Here is a 24,841-nt window from a genome sequence, read left to right as displayed (position 1 = left end):
GTGTTCTTGTGCAAATTCAAGTGATCAGTGTAGACAGCTGGCAAGTTTTTGCGGAAAAACTTGCCTGTCTAGACGCAGCTGTATTGTTTAACTATGTCTAGGAATGAGTCATGAAGGGTATGTTTACACTGCATTCCTCTTTTGAGAGAGGAATGCAAATGCAGCTGAGCAAAATTGCAAACGAGGAGTGGATTTGAATTTTCCATGCTTCATTTGCATAATTGCATCCAGCCGCTATTTCGAAATACCCTATTTCGAGATAAAAAACCCCACGTAGATGCAGTTATTTTGAAAGAAACCCCTTCTTTTAAAATAACCATTAAACCTCATTTTTTAAGAAGTAAGGATTATTTCGAAAGAAGGGGTTTCTTTCAAAATAACCGTGTCTACACTGCATTTTTAATCTCAAAATAGGGTATTTCAAAATAGCGGCCAGATACGATTATGAAAATGAAGCACGGGAAATTCAAATCTGTGCTTCATTTGCAATTTCGCTCAGCTGCATTTGCATTCTTCTCTCAAAAGAGGAATGCAGTATAGACATACCCGAAGATCTTTCAACAATGGCACATCCCTAGACATGACAAGCTAAAATGTATCTGTTAGACTGGATAAAATGAGGACGTTTCACTTTGCATAGTCCAAACTGAAAAACAATCAAAGGGGCAATTCAGTGTACAATTAAAGAGCAAATTATTTACATATGGAGTAACTCCTGGATTCCAGATTTCCATAGCTCTCCCTGCTTAGTAGGAGCATAAATGAAAGAGGGCATTAAAAATATTGATTTGCAGTGGGCTGTCATGGGAGTGGGGTTCGGCAGTGTACAAGGGAGGGATGCTACTGAGCCAGGGGCTGGTGGGTAGTGGAAGATCTGCTGTATGAATACACCAACGGAGAACTCCAGAGCATGTCACTATTGAGGTTCACGCTGGAAACCGTACTAACTCATTAAGGAGGATTGTGCAAATAAAAAGCTGTGGTGGGAGAGCAAATGGTTTGAGAAATGTGAAGGACAAGTGCTCAGCAGGTTTGGTTGGGGGCTTGTAAGGTTTATGTCTGTGTTCCTTGGAGACTTACAATCTAACTGTCTTGTGCCACCATAACAGTTTTAAAATGAGGACCTTGGATAACCATGCCACAGCTTCATATGGTGTTCAGGGAGGGTCTTTTGCCCTGCCAAGAATTTTTTTACATGGCAGGAAGAATTGGACCCAAGGTTTTTTATTGCTTTACACAAGTATTTCAATGAGAGAATTACAATGTCTTTGAATTCTCTGATGTCATTTTTGCATTAGGGATCTTAAGTACTAGTCGACTACTCCACTCGCCAATAAGCAAATGCTAGTCGATTTCTCCTACCCACAAGGCAGCAAGGGGTGGGGAAGCGTGAGTACTTCAAAGTGGCAGCGCAGCACAGCTGAGCCAGGGATCAGCTGTGTGGCTGCCTCTTTGAAACACGGAGGCAGCATTCAAAGGGGCAGCGCCTGTACAGCTAATCCCCGGCTCAGCTGTGTGGCGCTGTTGCTTTGAAACACCACCTTGGAATTTGAAAGGGACAGCACCACACAGCTGAGCCGGGGATCAGCTATACTGGGAGTCCCCAGATGACCCCAGCTCCGCGTGGCATTTCAAAGCTGGCATGCCACATGCAATCCGGAGTCTGTGGGACTTCCTGCTGGCCCCTGGCTACACACGGAGTTCCACATTCCTCCTTTGAAATGTACAAGAGCCCCAGGTGAAGGAATGCAGAAGTGCCTATCGACTAATCGAGTAGTCAATGGAAATTCCATCGGCTACTTGACTAGTAAAATAACCATTACTTAACATTCTTATTTGGCATCACTGACTGCTGGAGGTCAAAAATATGTGGTGGTGTAGCTGCATTCGTGCCAGGATATTAGAGAGACAAAGTGGGTGAGGTAATATCTTTTATTGGACATTTTGTTGGGAGGAGAGAGAGAGAGTGAGGGAGAAGCTTTTGAGCTTAAGCATTTCTCTCACCAGGGGTACGTCTAGACTACCGCGTTTTGTCGACGGAAGTTTTGTCGACAGATACTGTCGACAAAACTTCCGTCGACAATTTGCGTCCAGACACATGGAGTTCTGTCGACAAAGCAAGCCGCTTTGTCGACAGAACTCCGTAGTCTGGACGCAACGTTACAGGCAATAACACCTTCTGTCGACAGAACTCTGTCAACAGAAGGTGTTTTGCCTCGTAAAATGAGGTATACCAGCGTCGACAAAACCGCGGAGTTCTGTCGACGTTATGTCGACAGAACTCCGCGGTAGTGTAGACGCTGGTATTGTTTTGTCGACAAAAGTCCACTTTTGTCGACAAAACGTGGTAGTCTAGATGTACCCCAGCAGAGGGAAGTCAAAGGGGTCAATTGAGACTAAGACAAATTTTTAATAAGTTGTCACACCTTTTAATACAGTTTTTGTTTTAAAGGTTCAGTTTGTGCAGATATTATTCTAACTGAGAAATTATGTCATTAAAATATTAATGAGAAAATCAAAATCCTCGTTATACCATTATAACCAAATGTATACTACTTACCCATAGTTGTTGCATATATGTTCAGTTTAATGTGTTATTTTAAGCAGCGTATTTATATTTTTTAAACTCGTATGTTATAGAAATATTCCAGGTATTAGATGCAGAGTGGACCTATATAAAAGTGTTAAATAATTCTGTTGTTCTGTATATAAACTGTGAAATGAAGACCCAACCCAAGTCATTAAGTGGTTAGAAATCCACTGCTAATAAGTTGCAGTGTAAATCCTTCAACAAATTAATGGTGATTAAAATTCCGTTAGGACAACAGGTGGTATTTTCATCTTTAGAGGGCTGAAAATGAAGTACAAATTTGTACAGCTATAGCAAGCAAGATTAAATGGTGTTGGCCTCTTTACCCCTAGCCTCTCATATCAAAGCTTGTCTCCACTTCTTCCCATAAAAGTTTTGATAAACGTGAAGCAGCCACTGAAGAATTCATCTAGATAACAATCTTTGTGAAAAAAAAATAGACTGTGTCCTCAAAAAATGTTTAACATCATTACAAACTTCCCTAAAGGATGAATCTGAAAGCCCTTTAAAGTATAAAGTATTAGCTAATCTATCTTACATACTGTCAGATGCACGACATCACTTTTGTTTTAATGGACTAACACATTTCTTCATTTTGATCGCCTATGTTTATCTGTTGGGGCTAAAATAATACTTAAAAAGGTTTGCAACAAGTGTCTTGTAATTTTGTCATTTGCCAAGCTAGTAACTCTGTATTGCATGAACACTTGGGGGAAGAACAGAGAGATGTGGATTATTGATTCTGATGGTTTGACATGATCACATTTAGCAGTTTACAGTATTATCATTAATATTAATAATGTCATACTGTCTGGATTGTTTTAGGCATGAAGATACCAACTTCAGGGAAGATTAAGAGTCAGGGCACAAATCCCAAACTGTTTGTAAATTCAGTACTTTGATTTCACCAACCAAGTAGCCAGTTTAAACTCCTCAGGCGCTATACAGGCAGTCCCCGACTTACGTGGATCCGACTTACGTCGGATCCCTAGATACGAACGGGGTGAGGCAACTCCCGCACATGCGCAGCAGCATTCCCGGGGCTCGCTCACCTGGGTCCTAGGATCCTCCTCCTCCTCGGGCCGGCTCCGACTGGGGTCCCGCAGAGCTGCCGGGCAGAGGAAAAGTGCCTCCCCATGCCCGCTGCCCCCCCCCCCCCACTCCCCTGCCAGCAACAGGCTGCCCCTTCCCCTGAGCAACAGGCTGCCGAACAGACAAAAGCAGCCTCTCTGCCCCTCCTCCCCTCTATACATGCCGGGCTCCCGGAGCGCAGCAGCGTCCCCGGGGCTCGCTCACCTGGGTCCTAGAATCCACCTCCTCCTCCTCTTCGGCCGGCTCCAACTGGCCTCTGCCTGCAGCAGCTGGCCACAGGGACAGGGATCCCGCAGAGCTGCCGGGCAGAGGAAAAGTGCCTCCCCACGCCCGCTGCCCCCCCCCCCCCCGCGGCCTCGCATCCTGCACGCCTCCCCCCTCCCCCCTGCCAGCAACAGGCTGCCCCCTCCCCTGAGCAACAGGCTGCTGAACAGCAGACAAAAGCAGCCTCTCCGCCCCTCCTCCCCCTATACATGCTGGGCTCCCTGGGCAAACAAAGACTCCACCAAAACAAACAAAGTGCTGGCCTCATTGTGTTAGCAAAAAAAGGACCCTCCTCCTACAACCCTGGGTGGTGTGTGGAAATAAAGCTATTAGCTCAAAGCATGGTGCAGAGCTGTTTGGTATTTGATGAGTTACTCCTTTAGTCCTGAGTTTGTCACAGGGACAGAAATAGATGTGAAATCTTCTGAACAGGGGAACAGACAGCAAAACAAACATTAGAGGGGAGTTAACCTTTCCCTATGCTATCCAAAACTAAAAAAAATGTTTGGCTAGAGTTTCCTCTACAATATGTACCAGTTCCGACTTACATACAAATTCAACTTAAGAACAAACCTACAGTCCCTATCTTGTACGTAACCCGGGGACTGCCTGTATAGCCTTCACATGGTCTCACAGACAGTCTTGCCACCCGGGCAAGTCTGATACTGTGATAGATGGTTTCTTTACAATAAAGATCACAAAATATTCTGTTTATTCCTACTCCCAACGGACCAGTCACTTACCTCAGGTCAATTTCTACCTTAGATCTCACACCACGAACAACACTTGTAACCATATCTTTAGTAAATTAATGGAGGATTTATTAACTGAGGCTATGTCAACAGTACCACTTATGTCAGCAAAATGTGTGTTACTCCATGGTGTGAAAAAGCACACCCCTGAGTGACACAATTTTTTGCTGGCATAGATGGAAGTGTGCCAGAGTCATCTCTGCAGGAGGCACAGTACCCCCAGATACCCCCTGTGTCTACTCCAGATCCCACCCTCACACAGCTTCTTTCTTCCCCTGCTCTGTCCCTTCCCCCGAGCCTCCACTCTGCCCCCACAATGCCACTTCCTGCCCCTACTCTGCCCCCTCCCTGGCCCTAAACCAGCTCTTTTCCCAATCCCTCTCCCCCAAGCAGCATGTCCAGGGGGGCTAGCAGGGGGCTTGGCACTGGTAGGCGGTGTCGAGCCCACCCTGCACTCACTGGTGGTGGCAGAAGTGGAGCAACCCTACCCCAACTCTGCTCTGCTAGCTCCCAGCCACATCACTCACTTCCTGCCCCCACCACTGGTGCGTGCATGTGGGGTCAGGCCCAGCTTCTTCCCCTAAAGCCCCCTCCCTCAAGCAACCTGGTAATGGGAGAGCTCTCTTCCATCAGCACAGAGCAGCTACATGAGAGATCTTCCAGAGCCTCAGCTGCCTCAGTACAGCTATGCCACTGTAAGGTCTCTAGTGTAGATATAGCCTAATAAGAAATGAGAGTTATTTATAGAGTTAAAACAGATAAACCTATGCATGTGTGCGCGCGCACACACATTCGCCAGTTGCAATCTTAGGCTTCGAGCGGTGATAGAACTGCTGAAATTCACCTGTTCTAAACAATCCTTTTGGATAACCCATGTGAATACTAGGAACTCTTGGTTATGTTTAGGAATCTTTGCTTCTTCAGATATGGTGGCATGTTCCACCAACAAAGCAGCGTTCACACTTGTACATGCCGCAGCAAAACTTTTGTCTTTTTGCAGGGAGGGTTAAGCACCCACGAAAGACTAAAGTTTTGTTGATCAATTGAAAGTATAGATACAACGTTGGAGTCTGAAGAGCATAAAAAGATCTAATTCCTTCTGGCCAAGGATTTTTCCATCTCTATTTTCCTAAAGGCCAAGCTGATGGGATGAGCGCTTCTGTTCATCCCCTCTTCTTGGGTGTGCTGGGAGCAATAAAAAAGTTCATGCTTTTTGATGGTTTATAATGGCCCATTTGGATTCAATGGGCCAGAGATAATCCCTCCTTTTGGGTGCAAACCAGTATTTCACAGTTGGTCATATTTCTTTTCTGGTTGGATTACAGTTTGAGTGAATATTTATACATTATAGAACAAACACTTCAATATTACCTTACAGCATGGATTACAGGTATTATAAGTGAGACCGTTCCATAATATAAGCAAGTGTTTCATAGTAACTAATGAACACAAAAATTTGAAGCTAAAATGCAATTCTCAGTGTTTCTAGTTTTGTTTGTTTGTTTGTTTGTTTGTTTGTTTGTTTGTTTGTTTGTTTGTTTGGAGGGTTGTGCATGTGGTTGTGTGTGTTTTGTTTTTTATTAAGCTGCCTGGCAGTACTCTTACTATTAAAATTGCTATTTCTCTAGAAAATACCAGTGTCCAATCTCTTGCCACAATCATCTCGCCTGTTTAACATGTGACCTTCAAGATTTTATATTCTTGGATCCCCCAGATCAGTTTCCAAGCTGCTTATAGTAGATCTTGAGGAGATAAAATTTCTGTTTTGCTTTAAGAAACCGCACCAGGTGTTCAGAGAATTTGAAATTAAAGGTTATCTTGATTTTTATAGACAGAAGTGTTCACTTCAATGTCTTAGAGTCTGGGAATCTATCTATGTATTGTCTAGATCTTGACATGCTACCTGACTGCAAGCTATATTACCTTTATATATTGATTCAGTTACCAGGATCACAGCTTTTGTCCTCAGCGTGTTATGTATATCCGTGCTAAAGAAAAGACAATTAAATGAGATGTGAGAGAGACACTCTGCGTTCTGATATTTCTAATCAGTGATGCAAGCTGAATCCAGTTTTTGAGGCTACATTTTTAAGACAAGAGCAAATATGATTTATCATCTAGGATGACATTCGTTCCAGTTTGGAGAGCCTGTATGAACCCTTCGTATGGGCCATAGTTGGGGGGAGAGGGCTTGCCATGAGTTCTCTACACTGAGGTGAATTTTTCACTTATCGTACCTACTAGACAAATCCTTTGCTAAAATAAAATAGATTAGCATGTGTGACAGCAGGTACTGTAATTCCTAGTGGCATTATTTCCCTGTATTAAAGGGTGCTGAGTCCCACAATAGTTAGCGCCCAATTCTCATCTAACTTAACCAGCTCAATGAAGTTAATAGTTACACCAGCATAAACAATCTGTGTAAGTTGATCAGAATCCAGTGTTGAATTCCTGTGGCAAAACTCCGGGTTAAGCTTTTACAGTCAGGTATTATTTAAAAAAAAAAACACATGGTCTTTGATTTTCTAACCATAATTCGTTATGGCTTCTCTGTCTTGTCTGCGCCATGGACTAAACAAGATGATTGCCCCTTTCTGCATTGCAGGAGCACTTGCATACATTCCTGAGATAAAACGGTTTGTTTTCATTACAAACAGTAATGAAAGAGCTAGATAAATTCAGGGTGGTTAGGTCCATTGGTGGCTATTAGCAGGGATGTGTGGGAATGGTGTCCCTAGCCTCTGTCAGAGGCTGGGAATGGGTGATGGGAGAGGGATTGCTTGAGGACTGCCTGTTCTGTTCACTCCCTCTGGGGCATCTGGTGTTGGCCACTGTTGGAAAACAGGGTTCTGTGCTAGATGGACCTTTGGTCTGACCCAATATGGCTGTTTTCATGTTCTTATGTTCAATACTCAGTTTATAAGTAGTTAGACTGATAAATAAACAACTTCTACCTGAAAATAACCTGTTACATGCCATTTGGGCCCTATTCACAAGTCACAAACCTTAAGAACATAATTTTCAGTGTATATGTACATAACTCCTTTCACATTATCTGCACACAAGTTTTACAATAATTATGAGGACCAGTCTGGTACAGGCCTTCAGTAGTGACCTTGTGTGACAGTGGCAAAATAGCCTGTAGATACCAAACTCAGGAGGATCCCTGTAGCCCTTATGTGCCTATGTGCCATCTGTAAATGGGCACCAGGAAGTCCCTGGGTCACAGTGCCCTTTTTGGTTGTGGTGCTTGAGTACAGAGATATAATCATGCTTAGGCAATGATCTAGGAAGATTACGTGCACAGATGTGTTCATTTTTCCCCCATCCTCTGCTTTCTGGCCCCTGAAAACAGTGCAGTGGCTAGATCAATCTTCCATGTTATCTATCTGTCATTTCCCTCTTGGCTCAAGTACAGTAGCTTGGCTGTGATTTATTTTCCCGTGCTACCAGTATTTCACATCTACCACTTCCCTCCAGGGCATAATGTGAGTTTGGAATTTGGCCCTTTTCTTTGTACATTTCAGACTTGTCTACACTAGACAAAAAGCTTGAGGTTAGGTACTTGGATCCCACTTTTTCATTTCTGTGAAGTTGCTCATGGCTTTTCTGAAGGTTGGACCCCATACCAAAGCTAATCTTGCTGAAGCATTCAGAAGAGCCACTAGCTGCCAGATTGCTCTTCTGGAGAGGCAGAAATCTGAGAGGGGGCACTTCTTAGTGTCCTAAATCCTCCCTTTATTTTAGCCATAGGATTTTTGCAAGTGTCAACCCAACTTCTTCAGGAGGCCTTAAAAATATATGGGGTGCAGCCACAAGACGCATGGCCCTGGCAGGTTGTAGCACAGTAACTGTATGTGAACATGCGTTGATGTTGCATTGAGCATCAACAGATATATTTTTTAGGGCAACCAGTATTTTTTTCTATTTTTAAAATGGTACTACGGGTATTTATACACCATATTTTTTGTCTGTAAACTGTGGCTCTCTCACCCCAGCAGGTTGCATCAGGGACGTTATTACATTGAGAAGGTAGTACGACATCATTGAAATAAGTTGAGGTGACTTATCATCCAGGAACATTAACAGATGTGGTGGTGTTTTTTTCTTGAACATAGGAAAAAAAGACAAAAGAATAATTCTAGGAGCACATGATGTGCCAAACACAATCCTATCTGTGCTCCAAAAGCAATGATAGTAGGTGCCAGAATTCTAGCTGGCAGACAGCCCATCCAGAGATTTCTTGTCCCTCCACCCTCCATGAGCCCAAATAAACCACTCATATGGGTTATATTTAGGGGTCATTCCTAGGTCAGGGTTATAGTTCCCTATCTATCCAGATTATAATGACTCATCCCTATGCCTTGCTTTAGTAGTAAGGTAAGAATATGGTGGGCTGAGGTTTCCAGATAGAGAGAAGGTGAAACCCTATTCTTTATTTAAATTTTTCCACTATACCTATGCCCAGCCCAAGGATATTACACAATTTATAGAAAACTATTTTGATAAAATATTAAAGTAAGTCTCGGAATAAGCCCTGCACTCATGGACATAAAACCACAGACCTTTCACAATATCCTCCCTGATATAAAGCACTTGTAGAGTAATCTCTCTCCAGGTTTGGGGTAAGGATTTTGCCAGCATTCCTTTTACAGTATACAAAGTTTCTGGTATGGGCCTAAGCACGATGCTATTCCATGGATTCAACTCTAAAGCTTTGTGTGATGATCTTTCGATAACATTTCTTAAGCTTGGCTGCTGGTAAAAGGAAGTTGGATCATGGAATCAGTACTTGTTTCTTCCCCCTAGAAATCATAATTAGTAGGTCAAGTAATAAAGGTGCCCAGCTGACTATGTGTTGGTATGTTGTAAAATAATGTTGAGCTGGCCATCTCCTTTGTAATTTTAAAATGAATGATTGAAATTCCGTGGTTGTATAGAGGGAAAGTGTTTTCTTTATTTGCTAGCCTCAAAAGAGAATGCCTCCCTCCAAAATGAAAACCTGAACACTCTTACTGGTGTGCACTAACATTACAAAGGCTGCATGTGAGCTATAGGACTATTTTTATTGTTATAACATACCCTCTAACCTCATTAAGAAGTACATGTTTCTGCATTATTTATCTCTTACTAATGTCCCTTCCCCTCTCTCTGTTTTTGTGCTTGAGCAGATCTGCTGGCCCTGGTTTTGTACCACTAGTGGGACATGATCAGTGAGAGCAATGATTTTCATAGGCAGATATGCAAGAAATCTCTCTGAGGGTAGGTCTACACTGCACGCTTATTTCGAAATAAGCTATCCTGGAATAGTTATTCTGAAATGGCTTATTTCAAAATAGCACATCTACACTGCAGGGGAGCCTCAAAATTAATCCGAGGCAGGCTTCCCTCATGTACACTTCCCTATCTCGATTTAGAGCCCTAGGCGGCTTTGGGGAGGAATAATTTAGAATAGCCCTGGTGAAGGGCTATTTTGAAATAGTAGCAGTGGAGTGTCTCCACACGCCTTATTTTGAAATAGCTATGTCGGAATGGGCATTATTTCTTGTAGAATGAGGTTTACAGATTTCAGAATAAGTCGCTTGTTATTTTTAAATGATTTTGAAATAATTGAATGGCTGTGTAGACACTCACATTGTTATTTTGAAATAGCGCTAGGTATCGAGAAATAACAGTACAGTGTAGACGCACCCTGAGTTCATCAGCAGCATTGTTTTTTCTCACGCATGCAACATGATGGGGGGAGGGTACTTCCCAGTTATTCCGCTCCTCAGATAAATGAGCAGGAAGGGTAAAGGGAAAGGTAGGGAATTAAAGGTGCACTGGTTCTTACCCCCACCTGCTGAATCCACCATGATGCTTGTCTTGCCTTGGCAAATTTTTGCTTGATCAGTTGCAGCATAATCTGAGGCCATGTTAACAGTCTTTAGCTTCATAAAAATTAAATTTGCCACTTTTCAGTTTATTTGATTTTCTCAAACTACATGACATTTTGCTCCAAGAAGTATGATGATGGAGATCATCCCTGATTAATTAATCATCCCTAATTAATCTTTCTATCGATTTCTTTGAATCGCAGCTGGAAAGCCCTGAATGATCAGAGAAAAATACCATTAAAAGTAAACTGATTTTATTGTAATAAGTTGCTATTAAATAAAGAATAATCTAATATGCTCTCATCTTTTAAAGGGCGAACCTGGTTTCATTGGTCCACAGGGAGAACCTGGATTACCAGGCTTGCCAGGAACAAAAGTAAGTTTAGCTCCTCTCATGCATTCACCCATATTATATTGAGTTCCTTAATATATTTTCCTGCATCCCTTTTAATTCTGGGTTATGTTCCCAGTGCACTCTGGGACCAAAACTGTTCAGCAGTTGGTTCTGGTTATATGTTGTCAGCATTCCATAATGCACTCATTTCTTTCCGCCCTAACAGCTTCCCCTGCTTCACCCAGGTTGCCATGTGAGAGATGTCTTCTCCGAATCACACAGAGTTATAGGGAGCAGATGCTGACTGACTGTGCCCACACACCTGAACCTTATGCTTCATTGTTTTGTGCTGCAATGACCCCAGACCAATTACTGCTGGCTTAATGTGGAAAGGTGTCCTACTGCAGAGGGCAGAATAAGGCAGATCTCCCCAGAAACTCTGTGTGAAGGATCAAAAAGTTCCTGTATGAGAGCTTTATTAGAGATGTGCAGGGAGGACTCCCACTCCATCTCCAGACACATTATCAAGTATTTCCGGGGAACGCTCCCCCCTACTATGTAGCCACAGTGGCTGCCACAGATCACACCCAATTGCCTTAACCCACTTTTAGCAAGGTAAAAAATGTGAAGGCACCAGAAGTATCCTCCCCAGGATCAGTGCCCAGCTGCGAGAGGTCGTAGCAGGAAGCTTCTCCAAGGTTATAAAAAGTTATTGGCGACATAAGTTGCCCATCTCACCTGCTGTTCATTCTCCTCTTCCGCCTCTTCCTCATCCATGCTGTCCTTCACGCTGCTGCCCGAGGTAGCCTGTTGAGTTTCTTGGGAGGAATCCACTGGCTGGCTAGAGATGTGTTTGGGTCCCCCATAAAGATGACATGCAGCTGCTCACAAAAGCGGCATGCTTGTGGTGATGCTCCAGATCATCCATTTGCCTCCTTTTGTCTTTTGGTACAACTGCCTCCGCTCCTTTATTTTCATTCAGCACTGTTGGGTGTCTCTAGTGTATCCTTCCTCCTCCATGCTCTTTGCAATCTTGGCATAGATTTCTGTGTTTCTTTTGCTGGTTCATAGTTCTTCCTGCACAGATTCCTCTCCCCACACAACAATGAGGTCCAGGATCTCCTGCACGCTCCATACTGGTGCTTATCTGAGACTCTGGGAAGTCAGGGTCTGGTGTGCTGCCTCTTCTGAGGTCTGCTGGCCATGCTGACCACACAGGAAATAAAATTCAGATTTTCCTGGGACTTTTCCTGTTCTCCTGGAGAGCAGTAGAGTTGAAAGTCCTGGCCAGAGCAGTCAAAACCACTCAGAAGTCAAGAATGTCAATTTTCACAGTGCTACATCTGCACTACCGTAAAATCGATCTTGCAAGGTCGAATTTAGTGTTATTCCTTATGGGTATGTCTACACTACCCCGCTAGTTCGAACTAGCGGGGTAATGTATGCATACCGAACTTGCTAATGAAGCCCGGGATTTGAATTTCCCGGACTTCATTAGCATAAAGCCGGCGCCACCATTTTTAAAAGCCGGCTAGTGCAAACCCCGTGCCGTGCGGCACGGGCTAGATAGTTCAAACTACGTAGCCCGTGCCTCAGCCCCACATTCCAGGGGGCTCCTGGAATCTGCTGTGGGGCTCTAGCCCCAGTCCCGTGCTGTCCCCACCTGGGCTGCTGACCCTGATGACCAGCCCAATTGGACCTCCTGCCCTTAGGCTCCCAGGCTCCAAGATGTTGCCAGGGATGTTGCCAGATTTTGGAGGTACAATCTGTATAACTTTACTTTGTGTGAAAAGCATTCTCTGGCTCTCGTGCAGAATACAGCTGCTCACCTAACTGGGTGAGCCAGAAAAAGTGGCTTGTTGCTGCACTGACTGCCAATACGTTCCAAAAAGGCCACCTTCATTTTCTTACCCATCACATGAACTACTCTCATTCAGAGTACTGGAATTAACTCAGCCAAGGATTATGAGAATGGAAGAAAGACGCAGCGCTACCTTAAGTTTGCTTCCTTCTGTGAATGCCTTATTCTGCTCTTTTGTTACATACTGTTTCTCAGATAATACAGTCTTGTTCAACAGAAAATTATTCAGCTCAAGTTACAGAAACATCCATTTCTGCTTTCAGGAATGCTGTAAATTTACTTAGGAAAAATATTCTCCATCCCATTATAGCTGTCAGGTGGGCCTGAAAATATACCCTGTTTTGTTTTTCTGAACTAACTTTGTCCTTTTTGAAAGTTAGCCAGTGTTCCATGTGTGTTGTGATTTTTTGACAGGGTGAAAGAGGAGAAGCAGGGCCCCCTGGGAAGGGTGAGCGAGGCGAACCTGGAGTTCCAGGGCCAAAGGTCAGTCTGATTTGACACTGGCAATTTTTTGTTAGTTTTATAGATATAAATACTCAAGAGCTACCTCAGAAATACAGAACAAAGCACAACACTGTAAATTCATACCTGTACACTGCAGCAAGGGGGGTTATTTCCAGCTTGGGTAGATCTATCCATGCCATAGACACAGCAGGATGGGTGATGAGATGAGCTAGCTGCCCGAAATATGGACCTAAATTCATAGGTGGGATTATACTTGGACAGCTAGCCGAAGTCACCATGGCTACATTCCTATTTATAGTGTGTTAGATCAGTCATAGCTATTGTGTGTACATTCACCCAAGCTGAAAATTATATCTCCAGCTGTAGACATACCCGTGGTATAGTCCAACAGCCAGTGGTAATATAGAATTCGCAGCTGCAGAATTAGTTCTGAAGTGGAATCCATTGTTTGGACTGAAGGAGACAGATCCTCACTAGGTATAAATGGTGATAGAGCAATGGAAATTGATATAAGGTGAAGCTCTGCCCTGAATCAAATGTGTCTACAAACACCCTAGTTCACGCTGTTTGAACACTGTGACCTTTCAAGTTCAGAGAAAATCCATTTTGCTTGTTGTCTTCCAATTTCGTAAGAAAAAATAAATAGCCCTAAACACATTGTAATATCTTCCGAGCATTTTCTACAGCGTTGGTGATTGAGTTTTTTACTTTTGATGGATCTTGTAAAGGTACCCTCGCTTCTCTTTCTGGTAGATCTTTATTCATCTATACTTCCTGGGAAAACTATTGTGGTAACACTTTATTTTAGCAATACTATCCTGTAAACACTTAGGGCGTGTCTACACTAGGAAATTATTTCAAAGTAACTTATGGTGAAATAATAGCTCCTAACATAACTATTTCAAAATAGCGTGTTCACACTACAGGGAAGCCTCAAAATTAGTCCAAGACAAGCTCTCTTAATGTGGATGCACTACCTTGACTCAGGGTGCATCTACACTGCAGGGCTTAACTCGAAATAAGCTACGCAAATTGAGCTACATCAATTGCGTAGCTTATTTCAAAATAGCTTATTTCAAAATAGGGAGCATCTACATAGCATATATTTCAAAAAGTCTTCCTATGACTTCCCTTACTACTTGTACAATGATGGTTACAGGAGTCGGAGTAAGAAGTCCTCCAGCTTGACAGTATTTCAACATTATTTCAAAATAACTGCCTGCTGTGTAGACGCAGACTAAGTTATTTTGAAATAACACTAGTTATTTCAAAATAATGTTGCTGTATAGACATACCCTTAGAGCCCCAGGTAGCACTGGTAGTAATTACTTTGAATGACTCTGGGGGGTAGTTATTTTGAAATAGCAGCAGTGGAGCGTCCACACTACTGCTATTTTGAAAAAACTGTTATTCCTCGTGGAAAGGAGGAGTTATTATTTTGAAATAACCAGCCTGTTATTTCAAAATAACAGGCATGGTAATGTGGACACTCTGCTTGTTATTTTGAAATAAGAGGAGATACAGGCAGTCCCCGACTTACGTGGTTCCGACTTACGTCGGATCCCTAGATACGAACGGGGTGAGGCAACTCCCGCACATGCGCAGCAGCATTCCCGGGGCTCGCTCACCTGGGTCCTAGGATCCTCCTCCTCCTCGGGCCGGCTCCGACTGGGGTCCCGCAGAGCTGCCGGGCAGAGGAAAAGTGCCTCCCCATGCCCGCTGCCCCCCCCCCCCCACTCCCCTGCCAGCAACAGGCTGCCCCTTCCCCTGAGCAACAGGCTGCCGAACAGACAAAAGCAGCCTCTCTGCCCCTCCTCCCCTCTATACATGCCGGGCTCCCGGAGCGCAGCAGCGTCCCCGGGGCTCGCTCACCTGGGTCCTAGAATCCACCTCCTCCTCCTCTTCGGCCGGCTCCAACTGGCCTCTGCCTGCAGCAGCTGGCCACAGGGACAGGGATCCCGCAGAGCTGCCGGGCAGAGGAAAAGTGCCTCCCCACGCCCGCTGTCCCCCCCCCCCCGCGGCCTCGCATCCTGCACGCCTTCCCCCTCCCCTCCTGCCAGCAACAGGCTGCCCCCTCCCCTGAGCAACAGGCTGCCGAACAGCAGACAAAAGCAGCCTCTCCGCCCCTCCTCCCCCTATACATTCTGGGCTCCCTGGGCAAACAAAGACTCCACCAAAACAAACAAAGTGCTGGTCTCATTGTGTTAGCAAAAAAAGGACCCTCCTCCTAGAACCCTGGGTGGTGTGTGGAAATAAAGCTATTAGCTCAAAGCATGGTGCAGAGCTGTTTGGTATTTGATGAGTTACTCCTTTAGTCCTGAGTTTGTCACAGGGACAGAAATAGATGTGAAATCTTCTGAACAGGGGAACAGACAGCAAAACAAACATTAGAGGGGAGTTAACCTTTCCCTATGCTATCCAAAACTAAAAAAAATGTTTGGCTAGAGTTTCCCCTACAATATGTACCAGTTCCGACTTACATACAAATTCAACTTAAGAACAAACCTACAGTCCCTATCTTGTACGTAACCCGGGGACTGCCTGTATTTCAAAATAAGTCCCTAGTGTAGACCAGGGCTCAGAGTCTATTCACCTCTCAGTTCTTGGAGGACCTAACAGTACAGAGGATACCTCTTGTAAGCCAGAATTATTTGTGCCAGTCCTCTGCAAGAATCAATAAGAGAACAGTTGGTGGAATTCCTGTGAAAGAAGGGAATCTACAGCATAGGCACACCAATACTAAAGAATTCTTTATTGTGGGTGCTATTAGACTCATTACTATATGGATTCATGAGGTTGTTCATAGAAAATAGAGTGTTTCCACTGCTCTCTACTACTACTAGCCAGAACTAATTTCTTTTTGCCTCTGTTCTTTCCTTTCTCTCTCATTTTTCTTCTGTCCATCTTCTATGGCTTCCTCCACACAGGGGAAATCAGGTGAATCTGGAGCTAGAGGCCCAAAGGGGTCAAAGGTCAGTGTCAACTGAATTGCCTTTTTTGGTGTAACCTGAGGATTTTCTGGGCAAATTACTAGTTAACATGACATGGACTGTCATTTCGAAAGAAATGATAACTGATCCTGCAGTCATCATACAAGCAAAATTCCCAGGGGTTTCGCTGTACTTTTTAACTGTCAGGTCTGCAGAATGAAGCACTACACCATTTTGTACACCATTACTGTGCTCATTCTTTATCTGTTGTAACATCTTAAAATGATTAGTCTCTTTTTTGTCTACTTTCTTTTTAACATGTACCTGCTTTCTCTCTCTTTCTCTGTTAGACTGGTGTGTTTTAATCCATTTTCTTTGGGGTGGGAGGAAAAAGTTATTAAAATTGGTACTATTGCCATTTTGCTGATCCAATAACCCTTGAAAAGTATTTGATTTAAATATAATTTCTTATTATTATTCTGCTGATGTTTTGTGAGTGGTTCTGGCTATTTATTTTGAATCTTGTGCAGTAAGATGTAGAAGATTTGGGTGTCTCCGATTTTTTCCTCTAACTAGTTGAAAAACTACATTAAGCCTTGGCAAAAAGCAAAAGTAAACATTTTCAATTTTTTTTTTCAAAACCATATGCTTCCTGTGGTCTTTCAGTTGATACCAGGAATCTACACACAATAAAAGTGCACTGTTCTTTTGTTTAATTGAATCACTTTGAGAGAGCAAAGATGTGCTGAGAATCGTTTCTATATTGCTTGTAACATGGGCCCAACATGAGTATCTCCATTGGCAAAACACATAAACATGCAAAGTTATGTAAGTGCTTCAGTCCCATTGACTTCACAAAGTTGAACATATGCTTAAATACTTTTCTGAACTGGGGCTATAGTGAACAATAAAATGTAAAAAAGTGATTCAAAGAACCAACATGGTATAAACTACAATTAAATATCCCCTGATTTCTTCCTTATGCTGAGGAAGTTGGTCTTCACTGGACTTTTACACATTCAATAATGTGTTCTTTTATGTCTGGTCTGCACTATAGAGTTAGGTCAACACAAGGCAGCTTACATCAACCCAACTGTGGAAGTGTCTGTACTCCTTTGCAGTAACCCGCCTGCTACACCAACTTAATAACACCCTCCCATAATCAGTGTAGTGTCAAGGTCACTGTAGTTAGGGTTGACACAGTTTCATTCCAGGTCTACACTAGACTTGGAGGCTCAGCTTAAGGTACTCAACTCCATCTACATAGCATCTTGGGCTCCACAGCCCGAGCCCTGTGAGCCCAAGTCAGCTGACTTGGACCAACCCCAGGTGGTGTAGCCATACTGTTCCTGACTTACCCCTGAAGCTTTTTGATAAAGCTTCTAAGAGCAGGGTATCCAAGCTGTCATGAAAAGGGAGGTTGTTTAAATGACTTAAGTTGAAGTCTGCCTTTTTTTTTTAATCCTTTGTTATTTCTTAAGCAACCCCAATAATGTATTCTGTAGCAAATGCAACACGCAAAGAACCAAACTCTGTTCTCAGCTGCAACGGAGTCAATCCTGACACTCCACTGACTTCAGTGGAAATACCCCTATGTAATTAAAACCCATATTCTGTTGGTGTTTTAAATCCATATCAAGTTTTTGTTTCATTTTTTAAAATAAAGTATATCTGTTCCCTTCTAAATATGCTTGGGGAGGGTAGTAAAAATATTTAAACTACCAACAATATGGGACTGATTGTTTATCTTTTTTTTTTTTTTTTTTTTTTGCTTACGAATATTACCTTTCCATAGGGTAACCCTGGAGATAAAGGTGATTCAGGAGCTATAGGTCCAAGGGTAAGTACACTTTATTCTTACGTGTAGGCCAAGTCAACAACCACGGTTGAAAGCAAATTAGCACCATCCTTGGTTAAATGCAATTGTTACTGACGTCGTTGTGGCATTAAGAGAGCTGATAACAGTATCAACAAGAAAAGCTGTGTTATAAATCATACTCTAGATATCTAGAAGATTAGTAATATCTTTTACTGGACCAACTTCTGTTGACAAGAGAGAGAGAAGTTTGTGAGCTTCCCTTCCTTGTTTTTCTACTTCCTGGAATCAACACTGCATAAATTATTAGTCGTCCTTCAATACTGTTTGGCTCGTGTTTGCCTGCTGTAGCAATCATTTGATTCCAGGTGAAGTTTAAAGTACTGATATGGCTAACTGGCCCGGATCCCAGCTATCTGGAAAGTCCCCTCTGCCCCAGGCTTCTCTAAGGAAGGAAGCAGGCCTGGCCTTTGGGCAAAGCGAGTGAGGCTGTTGCCTTGGGCCACATGCATTCAGGGCCCTGTGCTGCTCAGCTCCCAGCCCTGCCTACCTGGCCGCTCACTCACTGCTGTGACTGGGAGCTGTGTAGCTGTGCGGCTCAGCCAACCACAGCATGCTGCCTTGGGCCCCGCAAACTCTTTAGCTGGGTCTGGAAGGGAGAGTAGATTGAGAAGATGAGAGGATAGAGGGATTTGGGATTTGCAGATTTTGTAAGCGAGGTCTGGTTTTTTTTTTTACCTGTGTGAGTTAAGAAAGTAGGGCTGATAGAGCACCTTTTAGTGGCTTTTTTCAGTGCTTTTAGTTTTAGATTAACTTTTGTAGTCTGTGATTTATTGAAAATGATAAAAGCTAGGGTTGCCAGGTATCCGGTATTGACCCAGACAGTTTGGTATTTTCACCTGCTGTCCAGTAAAAAAAATCCAGAAAATACCGGACATCTAAAATGTTCATTATTTTCTAATTTTTTTTCTTGGCCAGGAGGTGAAAATACTGGGTGCTTACTCGGTTCCGCAAGGGAGCCATCTGGCCCGGAGCAGGAAAAAAAGATGGTGATGGCCATCTTAAAGGGTCCATACTTTTTTTTGTTTGTTTCTTTGTTTTGCTGCTCAACAACTCTCAGGATCCTTTTTTTGTTGTTGTTTTTGCTCAACAACTTTGATCTCAACAGAATTATTTCTCCAATGGGTTTATTGTGGGGGGGGGGGGGTTGGTATTTTTGGTTAAACCATCTGGCAACCCTATAAAAAGCAAGAAAATATAATGTTCCAAGATCCAGAGAAAAGTTCAGGGAATGAAAGTGAGTTGAATAAATAGGACAAGTATCAGAAGACTGAACATCACTTTGCTACATTGAGTCATGGAAACTTTGCAGAAAACAGGCTTATGATAACTGTGTTTAATCAGCATTGTTGCTAGTATAGTCTCAGCTGCAATGTGAAAGAGGTCAATATTCCTTTTAATAGATAGAATGAGTTTCATGCCCCTGAAAACCACTTTAACGAAAATATAATAATAGGACACAGAAACTGATGAGTTATGGGGCCCAAATGGAGACACAAGATTCAAATCTAAACTTTCCTTTCTGATTCTCATCTCTATAGTGCGCCAGTCAAAACTTGGATCTTAATGACCCTGAACTTTTAAGGACAGGGAGATCTTTCAAACAAAGAATAAAACACTATAGAATAAAACAGTCTCAGACAGACTAGAATCTAGGTAGACAAGGATAAAACAATTAGTAAGGTTTTGTGTGCTTGACTCAAATAATGTAGATTTTGGTGGATATGTTTCAGGGTCCACCTGGACAAAAGGGAGATCAAGGTGCAACCGAGATAATTGACTACAATGGCAATATCCATGAAGCTCTACAGGTATGTGAGCATAAAGAAGCTTGTCTGACTCAATACAGGAAGAACAGCTCTTTGGCATAATTGTATTTTTCTTTTGCATAGGACATGAAATTACTCCACCATAGTATCTTAAACATTTCCTGGACATATTAATTAGGAATCCCCAGTGCTTGGCATGTAGATTTTCTTTTTTGGTGTTAAACAAAGTGTTTCCTTGATAAAATGGTGAGTGAATTAGCTGTGTATCTCCTCTGGACTCTATTGACATCATCTGACGAGGACAGAATTGATTCATTGCTGGCTCCACAGCTGTGAGTGCTGAATTCATCTAATAAACCATTTACACAGATCCCACAGAAGTTTCTGCTTTTCAGTTCATGTAGAATAATATTGACTGTCTTTCTTTGTCTTTTTCTTCTCCTCCTCCTCCTCCTCTTACTCTTTCCACAAAATGAAAAGAGCAGAAACGTTGAGGTTTGGAAACCAACTCACTTGATTCCATTAGCAAGCTGTGGATTCAATCAGCATCCCGAATTAGGATTCTTAGCAGTAAATATATAAAATAGACTTAAGCTTTGGTGGCCTTATTTACTCAGCCCCAGAAAAGTAAGTGTTTTAAGAAAAGGGTGAGTGAATGTTCACGTGAAAGCCAAGTGTCCCAGGGTGACTGGCAAGCTATAAGAACAGCATTTGGTGGTCTTGCTGACTACAGTTCAGTCCTATGAGAAGGCAAGCGCTCACCTGCAGTTTTCATTGTGCCAAATTCTTGGAGGTTCTGGGACCTGCAAATGCTATTGAAGTGAATAGGAATTTTCAGTATTGATGGGTTCTCAGTGCCTCTCACATTGTAAGGAGAAGTTGACAGTTCACAGGATACAGCACCTCTGTCTGCATTCCTACACCACTTGGGAAGAAATCCTAAAGCAGCCTAAGAAGCGAGTTTGTGCCTCCCATTCCATTTCATGTCACCAGAGAATCAGATGTCTTAGTGCAGTAACACAGAAAACAGATATAGAAATTATCATCACAGTTCAAGCAGGAACTGTGCAGAGTTTGTGTCTTTGACTTAGAGGTCAAGCACAAAATACATAAATGAGTCTCTCTCTTTGGGTCTGCTCCTAGATCTCAGAGGCAAAAGCAAATAGTTGAAGTGGACATATTATCTTGGGAGGAACTGCAGAATTAGTGCTTTGTGTATTAAAATTTTAAATATATAGTTAGAAATGAAACAGGTGTGAAAACTATAAATTACTGGATTTGGTATAATTTGTTTAATTATTTGTTATGTAAATTAGCAGAATTTAATTTTTCTGCTATTTTAAACTCTTTAAATACTTCCGTATATAGGGTGAATGCAAATGCACTACCATATAAAATGCCATCTGCTAGAGATTTTAGTTCCAAAGTTAGTTTGTATTGATATGATTCTAGTTTTATAAAAAAAGGTTTTGATTGTGCAATTACATGCCTATTAAACTGAATAAAACTAAATCTTATATTTAGATTGACACTTTAAATGTATAAACATCTTTCTTGGCACATAGTTAAAACCATTTTCATGACTAATACTGTCTGCCTTATTTGTGCGAGAGGTCACATTGTTAATGAAAACTCGTATGTACGTAATGTAAGCACAGTTCAGCTCTATGTTTAAACTATACAACCAGATAATTTGTGTTGCCTTTGGAATATTTTCACTACTTTTTATTGGTTCTGTCTTTGAAACTTAAACATTAAATAGTCTAATTATTGGCCTTTTTCCATTATGAAAATATTGATCTGCCCGTCTTCCAAATGTTTTAAATAGAGCTGAAGTTAACATGAGTGATATTGTGTATCAACAACTTCACGTTTAGCACAATATTGTTTTTTAACATTGTGGTTTGTGTACTGTTATTACTACAAGAATCACAGCTCTGGGAACTGTAGAATTGTATTTGTTAATGAGACAGAATCAGCAGAGACCTCAAAATATTGGGCAAAATAACAGCCTTGGGCAAAAGAGAGTTGCGGAAAATTCACAGATAGATACAAACATAGAGGAGCCAAACATTTTCCTTCCTCAAATTCTACTGTTGTTAAGGTATATCTTATTTGTACCTGAACATTTTATAGCCAGACCTGTAAGTTTTCACTTACATAAAAATGCCATGTAAATTAATGAGGGTAAACCACTGATACCAAGTGCAGTGTACCTTGATGACTATTCCACTTTAGCTCTCTTAGGCTGTGTCTATACTACAGCCCTCTTTCGACAGAGGGATGTAAATTAGACACGTTGAAATTGCAAATGAAGCAGGGATTTAAATATCCTGCACTTCATTTGCATAATCGCGTAATGGTGAATCGCGTAATAGATGCAGTTCTTTCGAAAACGGCACGCTTTTTCAAAAGATCCTGTAAACCTCATTTTTTAAGGAGTACAGGATCTTTTGAAAAAGCCTGCTGTTTTTGAAAGAACCGTGTCTAGGCCATGGTTTAACTTTCGAAATAGCACTTTTTTGAAAGAGCGCCATTATGCAATTATGCAAATGAAGCCTGGATATTTAAAATCCCGGTTCATTTGCAATTTCAAAGTGTCTAATTTACATTCCTCTGTGGAAAGAGGGATGTGGGCTAGACACAGCCTAAGATACAGCTCTCCCAGATGCAGCACAGATTCTGTGGAATTCATTATTAAACAAGTGAAATACTTTATTTCAATATTCACATCTGATAACATTGTCTTTTGTTAATACATTTTGCCCACAGAGGATTACCACCCTAACTGTCACGGTAATTCCTACTGCATGACTTGCTGTGCTTTGTAGCTGTTTTATTCTGTATAGTTGCATGTTCGTACATCTGCTGGTTTAGGGTGTATCTTCATTATCTGTTGTTGATCCTGTTCATTATCATGTGTGTCTATTCACTAAATGTTTCCTTACAATGAACATATTCTTGAAAACTAAAGCCTAAAACTATTACTATAAAATAATGACAAAACTCCATTGATAAAAATAGGAAGCAGATTAGATGTGTAAGGTTCTTAGTATTGTTGGTATTGTTGGTTTTGGTATGCACTAGCAGTCAGAGAGCAGATCCTGCATTTGCTTTGCTCTCAAATCTCTTATTAATTAGTTGTCAGCTTTATTTTTCAAGGTAAACAGTTATTTTAAATGATTTTGGGTGGAAACTTTACACAGGAGTTCAGTTTTTCCCTTAAAAGTTTCCTATTTCAGTTTACAAGCAGGAATATAAGAGAAAGACTTAGTGTGAGGATTTCTTCTTCCCTTTCTTACCAGATGCTGTTAGAAGAGCTAGTTATATGAAGTACTGAGACTTTTCCAGTACCTACAGCTCACATCCTGCAGAGTTCTGAGTATTTTTGTGCTCTGCACTCTCAGTAACTGCCATTGGAGGTTTATAGACATTGGGCCATAGTTTGGCCTTGTATGTGACTTCACTGGAAACATAGGGGTTTCAGTGTGTTCTAGAATGCACTTAGAGTTTTACAGAATTAGGCTCCCATGGAGCAGCAGATTTGATCAAATTATATATATAATATACAAATATTTATTTCCTTTTTGGACTGTTTGTCTCTAAATTTTTCATTGGGCCCATTTTGCCATCTTTGTAAATGTTGTTTTATTGATGATTTTTTAATGCATTCCCCCCCCCCCCTTGCACAACATTCAGAATAGTCAACAATTCTGTAGGTTGGTTCTGCTACAGTTGCTAGACAAAAGGGGATGAGTTAATGACTCCTGTCCTCCTCCCACAAAGCACTGAACACGCTCAAAGACATTTGAGAGATAAGTATCTTCTAGCAATAGCCACTAAGGGCCTGATCCAAGAACCATTGTAGTCAGTAGGAGAGTGTCCCTTGACTTTGGTGGGCCCTAAATCAGACCCTGATGCCAGCTTTTATATGTTTCATACGTTGGGATTCAGTCATGTTCCCACCAAAATCAACGGATGTTTTGCCATTGCCATCCATGGAAGCAGCATCCCCTTCATTAGTTCAAAACCACAAATGTGCAGTATTGTTTTGTCATTGGTTTTTGTGACTCCATTGTGTGTGTTGTTAGGTGTAATAAATTAACAACCTGTTTGTAGCTGATGTGGTCCTTCCCTGTAAGTTTTCTTAGAAAGACTGGTTGTGTTATTAACAATGGTGAAGTTCATACATATGTGTATCCAATATGTCCTGTGAGAGCTTATGTGGTCCACAGCTAACAGGTTTATCTGTTTTGTATAGGGTCCACCAGGGCCACCCGGACCTCAAGGAGCACAAGGACCAAAGGTGATCTTTCTTTGTTGCCACATCCCCCTCTAAAAGTCTAAGATTCTCTAATACAGCTGGGTGATTTTTTTTTCACTGAAACATTTTTTCTGTTAAAAATATACATTGAATGACACTGAATCTTTCAGAAAAGAAACAAAACATAATTCTCTAAAAATTGAAATGTTTCATTTTTAAGTATTCTAAATAAAATGTTTTAAATTCTTTCTCTCAAAATTTCCTTTAATTTTTTTAAAAGTTAAAAGTGCTCAAAAATGAAACAAAATGTTTTATTTAACCCAAAATGATTTTTTCCCATTTTTCAAAATTGCCAGTGAACCAGAAAAATGTTACATGTACAGTTGTATGTTCTGTATTTCATTTGCTTACATTTGCTTGTGGTTCTTCTTAATTAGTATAAAAACAGTTTTAGTTCTCTGTTTTGCATAAGAGCCCAATAGAAAATCGCCCGTGCTCAGCCACTGTGCCCAAATCTGCACTGAGGTTGATCTGTAGATGTTCTGCTGGGGAGAAGGCTATGGCCTTGTGGTCAGAGAGGGTAATTCACATATTTTTCAAAGTAGCGGCTTCACCAGACAGTGGTTTCCACGCACACATCAACATCCAGAGTGTTCACATTCTTGGCTAGCAGGAATAGTCTGTAATGGGACTATCCATTGAAATGCCTGCCAAAATATGGGGACATATTAATGCAGCTTTTGTAACATATACACACACGTCCGACAG

At 41.8% G+C, this 24,841-nt stretch overlaps 1 protein-coding gene across 1 annotated transcript in view; it reads left to right on the top strand.

The window, feature by feature from the left end:
- The window catches only part of COL25A1 (collagen type XXV alpha 1 chain), a 195,500-nt gene that overhangs the window by 128,356 nt on the left and 42,303 nt on the right, over window positions 1-24,841 (top strand). The window contains exons 17-23 of the mRNA XM_075929187.1: window positions 10,888-10,950; window positions 13,184-13,252; window positions 16,162-16,206; window positions 17,960-18,004; window positions 19,774-19,851; window positions 22,582-22,605; window positions 24,071-24,115. Coding sequence (XP_075785302.1) covers window positions 10,888-10,950; window positions 13,184-13,252; window positions 16,162-16,206; window positions 17,960-18,004; window positions 19,774-19,851; window positions 22,582-22,605; window positions 24,071-24,115 — 369 coding nt within the window. The remainder of the gene's footprint in view (window positions 1-10,887; window positions 10,951-13,183; window positions 13,253-16,161; window positions 16,207-17,959; window positions 18,005-19,773; window positions 19,852-22,581; window positions 22,606-24,070; window positions 24,116-24,841) is intronic.

Source organism: Pelodiscus sinensis, chromosome 5, assembly GCF_049634645.1.
Source record: "Pelodiscus sinensis isolate JC-2024 chromosome 5, ASM4963464v1, whole genome shotgun sequence".
NCBI lineage: Eukaryota > Metazoa > Chordata > Testudines > Trionychidae > Pelodiscus > Pelodiscus sinensis.
The sequence above is the reverse complement of the archived record's forward strand: the minus strand, read 5'-3'. Positions and strand labels throughout refer to the sequence as shown.